Source organism: Bison bison, unplaced genomic scaffold, assembly GCF_000754665.1.
Source record: "Bison bison bison isolate TAMUID 2011002044 unplaced genomic scaffold, Bison_UMD1.0 scf7180017864495, whole genome shotgun sequence".
Taxonomy (NCBI): Eukaryota; Metazoa; Chordata; class Mammalia; order Artiodactyla; family Bovidae; genus Bison; species Bison bison.
Window position 1 is genome coordinate 7,142,656 of NW_011495054.1, and position 12,357 is coordinate 7,155,012.

Below are 12,357 nucleotides of genomic sequence, written 5' to 3' on the forward strand. Positions count from 1 at the left end.
GCTGCCCACGTGGCCGAGGCGGACGCGGCCAAGCTGTGAGCAGCCGGCCCCGCCACCCGTACCATCCCCACAGCCCGACCCCTGCCGTGAGCCGAGCCACATCTAGAAATGGGCTCCCTGAGGCCTGCTAGCTTCAGCCTGAGCCAGCCAGGGAGGAATACGGGGCGAAGGCTTTAAGACAGCATGTAAACCGAAAAGTCACCTGATTCGTTAGGTTAAAAATCACGCTTAAATATTTTGTCCTGTTGACAGAATACATTTCATCATTCAATGTGTATGAGATGCTCTATGTTGTTAGACCATTTTCAAATTGGTTTATAGCAAACTGTGAATCCTTGGTACATATTATACAACATAATCTTAAAGATTCAAACCCCTTGGGGTGGAATAGTTGTCATTTCCCAGCCAAGTTGGATCAGACTTGCTAGGGAGGAGCACTAGGCTTGATTTTTTTTTAACATGGACCTGTTTCCCAAACCTCTGCTGCTTGGTCCCAGGAGCCTCCTCCCATTCCAGAGCCCAGGCCTCACCCTCCGCCGGTAGCATCATGGTGTCTCGGGGGTGGTGACGGGGGAGACACGAACACTGGGTATTTTTCAAAGCTCGCTGGGAGTTTCCCACATGGAGACTCGCTTGAGAACCACGTGGTAAGGCATCAGGCCTTCGCCACCCAGTAAAGAGTGGGGCTTGGATATTTAATACAGAGAAGAATGGACTGTCAGCTTCTGGTCCACTGACAACTAAATGTAGTGAGTAAACTGTTGGCTTTTTCATTCAGTGTTTGCATCTGTCCCTCCAGTACCCATTCCTGACTTGTTCAGTGTGGATTCAGACAGAGGAAGAAACAAACTAGATGGTGATTGCGGTCAGTCTATGAAAGTGTTTGTCACTCAGTCATGTCTGACTCTCTGTGACCCCATGGACTGTAGCCCACCAAGCTCCTCTGTCCATGGGATTTCCCGGGCAGGAATCCTGGAGTGGGTTCCTGTTCCCTTCTCCAGGGGATCTTCCCAACCCAGGGACTGAACCCAGGTCTCCTGCTTTGTAGGTAGATTCTTTACTGTCTGAGCCACCAAAGAAGCCCAAGGAAGACTGAAATTAGGAGGATTTTAACCTGTAGTCTCATTTAAAACAGCTTACGCCTCCCTCCCCCAGACCCAGCCACTCACCACTGTTAACTGTCCGTTTTTATCTTTATAGATTTGTTCCTCTGGTCCGGTGTCAAAAACTATTGTGCCTTCTTTTCCAGGACTAATACAAAACTGTAAACTTAAAATATTAATACACAAAGTGATAAATTACCGACGTGCTCCATTATTTTTCTCCCCCACCTTTGGTTCTGCAAAAGAAATTCACTTGTGATGCTTACTGGTTTCAAGATCAAATTCCTGTTTCATTACAGACTTTAATTGTATATTTGAGTGATCAGAAGAAAACCATTTCTGCAGCTAGGAAAACGGTCATGCATTCTTGTAGTGACTCTCAAATCAATTTGGCACAGCTCTTCCGCAGGCATCAGCAGTAGGGGCGTGGCTGTCACCTGCTCTGGCTCAGGGGTACCCCTTTCACCTGGTGACAGCTTCCCTTAAGACCATAAGCACCTCTTTGGAAAACTAGATGGTAAGACCCCTGTTGGTTCCCTTAGGAAAACGAGTGATCACTGACTTCATTTCTCTGGAGCCCTTGTCCTAGGAGCTGAGGAGGGAAGAAAGTTGTTGCAGGTAGGCAGTGCTTCCTTTTCGGGGAGGGGCAGGCATGGTGAATCAATGAACATTTGCATCTTCCTTGATCTGTTAATACATTATTGACCAGAGACATATTAATATGTCTTTTGTTACCCAAATGTTATTGACTGGAGTTGTATCAATACATTTTTAGAGAGTGATGCAATTAACATCACTGTACCTAGTTGTTAGGGCTTAAAATTGATCAAAGGTTCAGTATACAACTTACGGTTGTCATTATCATTCACGTTTTGCCCCATCAGATTTTTGTTCCAACCTTGTGTGTATCACAAATGCCAAGTTTATTACTGTAGTTTTCAAAATTGACGCATCGTGAAATTCTGAATGGAGAAGGATGTTTTGGTGAATCTTACGCAGATACTTTCTCTGATTGCCCGAGCAACATAGATACTAGTGTCTCAGAAGACGATAGTTCTTCAGAATATAGTTCTGATTCAGATGGTGTGCATGTTAGACCAACAAAAAGACAAAAAACCTGAGTAATTGGTTCTGATCTGGAAAGTGAAAATGAGGCGGTGCTGGGGAAGACTTTACAGGTGTCAGGTGTAACTTGAATATATTAGTGTTATATTCAATAGTTAGTGAATTAACAATTATATTTTTGGCCGGCCAAAATAAAAATCACTGGCCACAGATGTTTGTTTCTGTTAAATTCCCCCAGTCAATAATGAGATAATAGACATTTAACACTGAGGGACTTACTGAGTCCAGATGCAACCACCTACCTTCCCTGAACAACATTTACGAGGTTCTCCTTGTTAACCAGCATGGCGAGCTTAGTAACCGCTTCAAATATGTGTTCGCACTGTAAGATGACATCTCCCTGCGGCAGAGAGGAGAGGACACAGCCGTTTCAGCGGCGTGTGCTCAGTCACTCGGTTGTGTCCGACTCTTTGTCAGTCTATGGACTGTAGCCCGCCAGGCTCTTCTGTCCATGGGGATTCACTAGGCAAGAATCCTGGAGTGGCTTGCCATTTCCTCCTCCACGGGATCTTCCCGACCCAGGGATCAAACCCGCACCTAAGTCTCCTGCATTGGTGGGCAGGTTCTTTACCACTAGCACCACCTGGGAAGCCCTTCAGCCGTAGTGGCTTCAAGGAAAAATACCATTGAGGTTTCACTGGGGGCAGCTAAAGATATCGGCAGTGTTTCTCCCTGTTAACAGCCCCGTGGCCAGCAGTTACCTTTTGCTTGATGTCTGCTTGCAAAATGTGAATGACTAAGATCCCGTCGCTGAGGCTGCTGGTGGAGACACCTTAGGACAGATGCAAAGTCAGGGGCCAGGAACTGGACAAGTTGACGCGAATACCAAGAAAAGAGGCCCGCTTGGGGGCTCCCAACCCCATGCTTTTTCCCTCCTGGCTGGGCTTTATGGGGTGGCGGGCACATACTCCAGCAGTCAGCATCTGTGCTTGGAATAAGAAGCTGTCACAGGTCTGGCATCCTACCTGGATGCTGGAGTGAGATGCCATGGGCCTTTATGCCAGAATCAGAGGCACAGGCCAGGCCTGGGGCTGCCCTGGGTTTTGTGGGCACCCTTCACTTAGGTCATTTTTAAAATATTGATTTATTTGGCGGTGCTGGGTCTTAGTTGTGCCATGTGGGAATCTGGTTCCCTGTCCAGGACCCCCTGAACAGGGAACCTGGGCCCTCTGGGCCCCCTGCGTTGGGATCGCAGAGTCTTAGCCACTGGACCACCAGGGAAGTCTCTCACTTGGTCTTTCAGTGAAGGAGCTGCTTCCTTGCTGGTGCTCCTGGGAGCTGAGTCCACCCAGTGAGTCAGCTTAAGATTGCCTGCTTCTTACCTTTGAGGGCGGGGTACTCTATTTTCTGCTTGATTTTGGCAAGTTCCACCACGTAGGCTGCTTTCTGAGTGAGGATGAGCTGCCGCTGCCGCGTCTTGAAGCCTTTCCTGTCATATTTAATGACCGGAACGCCGTACTGCAAGGAGGTGGCCGTCACTGCGAGGGATGCTCGAATCATGGGCGAGGGGCAGACTACTGAGTTCCCTGTTCCTCGGACTCGAGCATCGTGGCTTCAGGCACTCAGATGGTGCACAGATGGGTTTTCTCTGAACCCTGGCTCTCTGTGAGATAGACGTGATTCCTGGCTCTGCCTATGGTGCTGACCTGAGGAATTCAAGGCCCTGGCATCGGCCTCACCAGGCTGCTCTGAAAACTCAGCAGAGATGACCCAGTCACAGGTCTCTGGTGCCCAGGAGACCAAGTGATCCAGCAGCTCCCGAGCCGCCACAGTCACTGGGTGCTGCGTGCCTGCACCCCTCACACCCCCCGACCCCTCCGTCCTCCCCATTCACAGAAACACGAAGGCACCGAGACTGTAAGTCACCTGCCCAGGGGTTGCACAGCTCAGTTACGAAGCCCACATGGGTTCCCGGGCACCCCCGCCACACTGCTTCTAACAGGATGTTTAATGATTACGTGCATGGCCGCATTCCACTCAGCTTCGCAGGACATCAGACTCAGTGGCGTGACAGATAAGGACCGTAAGAACAGCAACGGGTACCAAAGACTATGGGTCCCCGTCATCTCAGCATCTGGAGCAGCACAGCTGAGAGCTGGGGCCACACACGCACCCCTGCTTTGGGTACTGCTTCCAGCCCCGCTTTGTGTGGAAGACACCCTATTCTCAGACCCTGTGGGGAAGTCCCGTCTCAGGCAAGGACACACAGCTCCCTACCTGGATTTTCTCGCTGCTGAGGAGTTGAAGCACTTTGGGATTAATGTCTCCTTCATCTAAGGAGGCAACCAGAACACAGCGAGTCATCACTGGGTACCAGCCCTGGGCAGAAGCCAGAGGCATCGGCTGGTTTTACATCCCCCTGTGACCTAGACCTCAAGCTGGGAGATAGCTGTCAGGAAATGCTAGGTGTCAAACATCGTCCTTTGACTTTTTTTTTTCTTCAAATAGGGCAAATGAGCATGTAGATGGAAAAAGGGACTTACCTACTCGGCTGTTGGCAAAGGGTTGATGTAGGCTTTCTGCGTAGCCTTCTTTCTTTCCCTTGAATATTTCACTCGTGACCACCTTTTCCTGCATCTGGTAGAGTTAAAAGTACAGAACGGTAGCCATGAGGCTTTGGGGATCCAAAGAGGACCATGTTAGCACTGACTTTCCTGAACAAGTCAGGCTCCCTGGTGAGCCTTGCCACACCTCTGCTGAGGAGTCAGAGCACGCAGGAGTCAAACACATCTGGCTTGGGCCAAAGCTCCAAACATTCTATTGCTTAGAGACTGCGGTTGATGCTTGGGCTTGTCTCTACTTGCACTGACTTCTTGGAAGTAGAATGTTCACTGTTTCAGAGAGCACTTTCTTCTAGATCAGAGATGACACACTACAGCCTGCGGGCCAAATCAGTAAAGTGTTGTGAGTGGTGTATATTCTGGAGCATGGCTGTGCCCTTTATTTACAGGTTGTCTCCGGCAGCTTGCGTGCTGCCGTGGCACAGTAATTTCAACAGAAATGGTGTGGCCCACAAAGCCTAGAATACTGCCCTCTAGCTCTTTATAGAAAAAAAAACATCTGCTGACTGGCAGATGAACATAAAACCACACCTCCAGAGAGGGGGCTGTCTGGATGGTGTTTCCATGGTAACAGTGCTAGCAAGAGCGTGGTGGTGTTTCCATGGTAACAGTGCTAGCAAGAGCGTGATGGTGCTTATGCCACTTGCCAGTTCAGGAGGGCTCTGTGCTAAGTGGCCACATGCATCTTATCCTCAAGGCGTGTATGAGGCATGAGCCTTATGTGAGCCTCGGCTTACAGGTGAGACGTGAATGAGGACCAATGGCCCTCGCGGGGCTCCACCCACCCCTCTCTGGTCCTGCCACCTGCCCGCATGCCGTGTGCCTACCAGGGCTCTCCTCTCGGCGGTGATCCCACGGCAGTACTTCCGGACCAGGTTCCTGGTGCACATCTTCCTGAGCAGATCGGATGCCTGTGTGGGGAACACGCCGTTTTCCACCTGCCTCCCTCACCTGCCCCCACTTTTAGGCTTCAGCCACCAAAACAGAAGCTTTGAAAGTAGGGCTGAATTCAGTGTGATGTAAAAGCACAGCGTTAATATTTTCTGATCAAAGAGAGCTGCTCATCTTCCAGTCTTTCTGCTAAACTGTCTTATGGCTGAACTGGTGGTTTTTAACCTTGAATGAGTTTTGAATCCCCTGGATTGCTGGCTAGGATGTTCCAAGAGACACCAACTCAGGGGCCCCGGTGGGAGGGGGCCCAGGAATCTTACAATCGCCCCTACTCTGCGCTCCAGACACACAGGGTCCCCGGAGCATCTTCTGAGAAACACTATTCTAGGCGACCGTCCCTGAACCCATGTGAAAGGTTCCAATAAAGACAGAAGCCATTCAGAAGTGCTGTGTGTAAACAGAGCTCCTCTGGTGTCATACTTCGAGAGAGAATATGACAGATTCTGAGTTCAGTTTCTCAGGCATCACCCTCACGGGGAAATGCTTTATCTGGTGAGGCAGCACAAAGCAACAGTCTTCCCTAGAGGCTCAGCTGGTAAAGAATCCGCATGCAATGCGGGAGACCTGAGTTCGATCCCTAAGTCGGGAAGATCCCCTGGAGAAGGGCATGGCTACCCACTCCAGTGTTCTGGCCTGGAGAATTTCATGGACTGTACAGTCCATGGGGTCGCAAAGAGTCGGACACGACTTTCACTAAGCTCCACCCACGCCATCTGCCACATGTGTTCTGGAATGGTCCTTACAGTTTCCAAGATGCCAGGAGGCCTCAGCCAGCTCTTGTCCAAGACATTCTTCGGGACGTGATGCCGAAGGTTCAAGATGTAATTCTTGCGCATGAACACGATGAACTCCTCGTTGTCAGGACAGAGGGGCTTGTTGCGATTGATGAACCCCTTTATGAACCTACATGGGAGAGAGAGTTGTTAGTTGCCTCTTTCCTCACTTCCTGTTTCTTCACTGAGTTCTCTCCCACACTGGTTTGATTCAGCGTCAGCCAAAACGATGGGAGATTAAATTTGCTCACCACATAGGGCCACGAGGGTCAAACCTGCCCCCAGAGACATGTTCTATGTCACCCACACCATGTTTTGGTTTTGTTTTGAGTAACCTGAATCTGTTGCCAAAAGCAACAATTTGGAGGTATTGCGTGAAAGCCAGATTTCCAGCTTTCCTTGAAAGAAAGCCAAAGGTCTGGCCAGACTGGCCTGAGAGCTGTGGGCTGAAGCGGGGTGATGACCGCCCCTCTGAGGTGCACCGAAGGTTTCTTTTGGCCTCGGTACCCACCCTACCGTTCTTCTTCATCCCAGCTTATGAGACCTGCTGCACCAGCCTGGCCTCAGAAGGCATTTGACTTTGTGACTTGAGAACTAGGCTAAGAGAAACGTCAAATGTTGTGAGCTGTGATCACTGTCCAGTGAGGGTACTCAGAGAAAGGAGATGGAATGGAAGTCCTCAGGGCTGACGTCCTGCAGGAAAGACGGGTTTTCTGCCCAAAGCCAAAAATCTCAGCCAAGTCCACGACCACCCTCTGCAGTACGGCGGCAGCGCTCAGAAACCTCCACGCCTTACCAAAGCTGATGGAGAACTTACTTTCTTACAGTCTGCACCGCCCACTTCCTCCTCTTGGCCTCCTTCCGAGCCAGGGCTCCACGCCAGTGGGCTTCGAGTGTAATGGCTGAAAGAGGTCACCGCTGGCATTAGAAGGTGAGAGCAATCCCTTAAATACAAGAGCCTCTTCAAGAATGACGCACCCCCTCCACAAATGCCTGGACGCCGCTGCAGCACTCTGCCAGCCCCCGAGATGGAAAGTGGGGCGAGAGTCTTCAGTCTCTACCCAGAGGGACCCCTGAACCAGGGGGACAGAGGAACAGAGGGAACTGGGGCGTGTAAAGGGAAGGCCTGCAATCGTGCTGGGGGCCGGGTTCCCCAGGCCTTTCTGAGGGAGCAGAGTGGCCCTTGGTGGCATGGGTTGGTCTCGCCCCTGCATTTTCCCTGTCTCTAGCCCATGTATAATTTTAGTCATCTACGTTAAAAATCGGGACATACAAAAATTAGACTTCTGGCTCGCGTCCCAATTTTTAAAAGCTTTTCAGATTTTTTTCCAGTTAATTATGAAACTCAAAGTGCTTTGCTTGTGTTCCTCATGGCAACACTGTTACAAAAACAAACAACCGGAAGCAATCCAAATGTCTGTCAACAGAACAGCTAAATTGTGGTATGCTCATAGAGCACCAGGGGTCAGCAAACTGTGGCCCCCTGGACCAACTGCCCCATTTGTAAATAAAGTTTTATTGCAACAATAATGTCGCAAAAAAAAATAGAAATGGTATAATTTTATGGAGTTCAAAACCGTCCCACAAGTGTAGTATTTCATGATGCATCCAGAGATGATAAAATTGTAAAGAAAAACAAGGATATAATAATGCAAAGTTCAGAAGAGTGGTGTGTGTGGAGGGAGGGGGTGATGCTGAGAAGTGATTTGGGAGGGACAGAGCACAGGGGCTCCAAGAACAGTCATGGTGTTAATAACCTTAAAAGAAAATTGCTCTTTAAACACACATATATGTTGTGGATCAAATAAAACATGTCCACAAAACAAGTAGAGGCTGCAGTGTTATAATCTCTACTCAATCTAGACAGCATATTAAAAAGCAGAGACGTTACTTTGCCAACAAAGGTCCGTATAGTCAGAGATATGGTTTTTCTAGTAGTCATGTACAGATATGAGAGTCAGACCATAAAAAAGACCGAGCGCGGAAGAATTGATGCTTTTGAACTGTGGTGCTGGAGAAGACTCTTGAGAGTCCCTTGGACTGCAAGGAGATCAAACCAGTCAGTCCTAAAGAAAATCAGTCCTGGGTGTTCACTGTGGATGACATGGTGGGCCATGGGAAACTGGAGAGGTCCTGTCCAGCTCTTACCTGCTTGTCTTTTTCTCACATACGCTCTCCTTTCTAGGCAGCGTTTGTACGTGGCTTGGATTCTCGCAACTTAAAAGAAAACAAAGCTTTTGGTGAAGCGGCTTTCAATTGGGCATCTTAGCAGTTATGACCTTCAGAAGCGGGTATCAGCAGTGGCCCTGGGGGCACGCAGGGTAGAGGTGACCGAAGAAGCCTTGGGATGTGACAGGAAGGACCCTATTAAAATCAGGGCAGGGACTTCCCTGGTGGTCCAGTGGTTAAGAATCCACCCGCCAATGCAGGGGACACAGGTTCAATCCCTGGTCAGGGAAGATTCCACGTGCCACGGGGCAGCTAAGCTCCTATGCAAATAGTGAAGCCCACACACCCTGGAGCCCATGCCCTCCACAACAAAAGTCACCACAGTGAGAAGTCCAAGCACCGCAACGAGGAGGAGCCCCCACTCGCCGCAACTAGAGAAAGCCCACATGCAGCAATGAAGACCCAGCACAGCCAAACGTTATAAATAAATTTTAAAAAATCAAGGCAGAGGAAAAAACCATACCTAATTGATGTTTACTAAGTTCAAAGGCATCTTCAGTAGCAAACAGAGTTCTGGGGAAGCGAATGAATATTTTGGTTCTAGAAAGGAAAAAAAAATCATTTCATTATTCACTGGTCATCACTGTCTGTAGTGGGTTGACTAGTATCCCCTCCTCTAAATTCACATCCATTTAGATCCTCAGAATGTGATTCTTATCAGAAATAGGGTCTTTGGAGATGTCATCAAGGTAAAGATTGAGGAAAAAACCACACTGAATTAGGGTGGACCCTAAATCCAATGAGAGTGTTCTTAGAGAAAGACACACAGAGGAACACAGGGAGAAGGCAGCTGGAAATGGCATGGGAGAAGCCTCCCAGCAAGACTGCGGAGGGAACATACCCTGCTGACACCTGGGTTTTGGCCTTCTGTCCTCCAGAACTGTGAGACAATAAATTTCCCTTGTTTTAAGCCAGCCAGCCTACAGTTAATTTGTAATGCAGCCCTAGGAAACTAATTCACCATCCAAACCCCAAGTTACTTCCCTGAGCTTTAAAAGGTGATGACACAGAATACGGGTCCAAGTTTAAGAGAAGATCCCACCAAGCAGCAAAGATAAATTAGAAATGTGTGTGTGTGTTGTTGCCAAGTTGTGTCCGACTCTTTATTGCGACCCCATGGACTGAAGCCCACCAGGGTCCTCTGTCCATGGGATTCTTCAGGCAAGAACACTGGAGTGGGTTGTTATTTTCTTCTCCAGGGGATCTTCCTGACCCAGGGATCCAACCCACGTCTCCGGCTTGGCGGTGGATTCTTTACCAGTGAGCCACTCACGGATCTCATATTGTCAGCCCACCCCCCTCCCCCAGCCCCAACACTTCAAGGGAAACTTCCCAAGGCAGCCACTGGGGGGGCAGCACTGCGTGGTGTCACAGGAACCCACTTTCTCATTGGAGGTTATGGATGGGGAGCAGATACAACCTTTGACCCCCATGACCCACCTCCCTTCAAATGTGCTACGCCCAATTCTCCTCAGAAATCCGGTTTGGAAAGGCCACTGCCTCTTGGAGCAGGGCCCAGAATACAAGAGTAAAGGATGGGATATACATGTTGGCAGGGAAAGCCCATTGGCAGATTCAAAGGCAGAGATCCCTAAGGCCGCAATCTCTGCAGCCTGAGAATGGAGCCTCTTCATGCCTGTACCCTGTCCTATGCAATCAAATTAATGCTGACCAGAATGACCAACTGGAGAAGGCAATGGCACCCCACTCCAGTACTCTTGCCTGGAAAATCCCATGGACGGAGGAGCCTGTAGGCTTCAGTCCATGGGGTCACTTAGAGTCAGACACGACTGAGCGACTTCACTTTCACTTTTCACTTTCATGCATTGGAGAAGGAAATGGCAGCCCACTCCAGTGTTCTTGCCTGGAGAATCCCAGGGACGGGGGAGGCTGGTGGGCTGCCGTCTATGGGGTCACGCAGAGTCGGACATGACTGAAGCGACTTAGCAGGAGCAGCAGCAGAATGACCAACAGAGTGGATGAAAATCATCCTGGTTGGCCCCATTGAGTTCTGCCTCAAGCCTTCAACATGTATGAGAGTCCTTCTGCTCGCCAACAATGACAGGTCTACAGTAATGATACCCCGAGTTCCAGAACACCACCTTCTGGGGAGCTGGAGGAGCTTTCACATCACAGAGGTCCTACTACCCCTTGAGAAGTCGGGCCCACAGTTGGAAAAGGAAGGAATCCAGGCACATAGAGGTGAGGGGCTCACATGGCTCCCGTCCTCCCGTTGACACCAAGTTCTTCCCAGCTCCTGATGCAGGTTAAGAACCCAGGGCTCTTTTATACTTAATCTCCAGTAGGCAGCGATGTAGCCTTTCTTTCTTGCCATTTAGAGTTTGCGATACTGGGTTTTATTATAAAAGAGATCTGTCTGGTCTTTGTCCCATTGCAGTGTCTCAGCTCCCCAAACCTGTGTGATTTCCCAAGTGATTAGAGCGACGGGGGCCTCTTTTGTTGACGCTCTTGGTTTTTGCTCCTGAAATAGCTTCCAAGCGATACAGGTGAAATGGATGTCTTTTTAAAAATTTCTTTCCATTATGGTTTATTGCAGGATGTTGAATATAGTTCCCTGTGCTATACAGTAGGACCTTGCTGCTTATCGATTTTAAATATAGTTTTATATGCCGATCCCACACTTCTATTTTATCCCCCAAACTCCTTTTCCCTGGGTATCATTTATTATTCATAACAAACCCCTTTCAACCACACTATCACCTAACAAGTAATATTTGGAAAGCCCCTCAATAACCTAAGGCTGGGAACTGGTCGCCAGGGAAACCAGTCTTGAAATTAGAGAGTTGGAATTTACAGCCCCACTACTTTGGAGGGGAGAGGGGCTGGAATGAATGACCCTTGGCCAATGATTTTATCAATCACGTCTGCGTAATGAAGCCTCCAGAAAACCCCCCAAAGAATGCAATTTGGAGATCTTCTGGGGACACCTGGAAGAGTGTCCCCCCTCCCACATACCTTGCCCTGTGCATCTCTGCTACCCTTGTTCCTGAGTTATATCCTTTTGTAATAAACTGGTAATCCAGTGAGTAAAATATTGGGTTGGTGAAACATTCAGGGTTTTCCATAAGAAGTTACGGAAGAATCCTAATGAACTTTTTGACCAACCCTCTATTTTTCTTCATTCTTTGAACTGCTCTAGAATAATGAATCAAACCCAAGACAGGGGTCATGAGAACCTCCAGCGTATAACTCGTTGGTCAGAAACTCAGGTGACAAACAGCTCTTGTGATTGGCTTCTGAGGGGAGGACAGTCTTGGGGGACTGAGCCCCCCACCTGTGGGACCTGACACCCCCTCCAGGGAGCTGACAGACGTGAGTTTCATTGCAGGACACCCAGCTAGCTGGTGTGTGTGTTGGAGGGTTCTGAGTGTGAGTGAAGTGTTGAGAGTGGAGGAGACACACAGAGGAGCGTTTTCTTTACAAAACTGCATTTAAATTGAGTGGACGAAAGTATCTGCTTATAAATCTACGTAAACTCTTGAAGGATGAACCTCCAGGCTCAAGATGGAGACGAACCGTTGCGTAAAACACTGTGACAGCGATTTCCGGGACTCACCTCCCTAACTTGTACTCCTCGGGTTTGTAGCCAATGTA

At 49.0% G+C, this 12,357-nt stretch overlaps 1 protein-coding gene across 1 annotated transcript in view; it reads right to left on the reverse strand.

Moving 5' to 3' along the window:
* Nucleotides 1-1,042: 1,042 nt before the first annotated feature.
* MYO1H (myosin IH) overlaps nucleotides 1,043-12,357 on the reverse strand; it is a 41,014-nt gene continuing 29,699 nt past the window's right edge. Inside the window, exons 21-32 of the mRNA XM_010828845.1 lie at nucleotides 12,320-12,354; nucleotides 9,206-9,282; nucleotides 8,662-8,730; nucleotides 7,331-7,415; nucleotides 6,484-6,643; nucleotides 5,617-5,700; nucleotides 4,712-4,805; nucleotides 4,446-4,501; nucleotides 3,551-3,686; nucleotides 2,930-3,000; nucleotides 2,471-2,568; nucleotides 1,043-1,269 (exon numbers count right to left, since the gene is read on the reverse strand). Coding sequence (XP_010827147.1) covers nucleotides 1,137-1,269; nucleotides 2,471-2,568; nucleotides 2,930-3,000; nucleotides 3,551-3,686; nucleotides 4,446-4,501; nucleotides 4,712-4,805; nucleotides 5,617-5,700; nucleotides 6,484-6,643; nucleotides 7,331-7,415; nucleotides 8,662-8,730; nucleotides 9,206-9,282; nucleotides 12,320-12,354 — 1,098 coding nt within the window. The 3' untranslated portion in view covers nucleotides 1,043-1,136. The remainder of the gene's footprint in view (nucleotides 1,270-2,470; nucleotides 2,569-2,929; nucleotides 3,001-3,550; nucleotides 3,687-4,445; nucleotides 4,502-4,711; nucleotides 4,806-5,616; nucleotides 5,701-6,483; nucleotides 6,644-7,330; nucleotides 7,416-8,661; nucleotides 8,731-9,205; nucleotides 9,283-12,319; nucleotides 12,355-12,357) is intronic.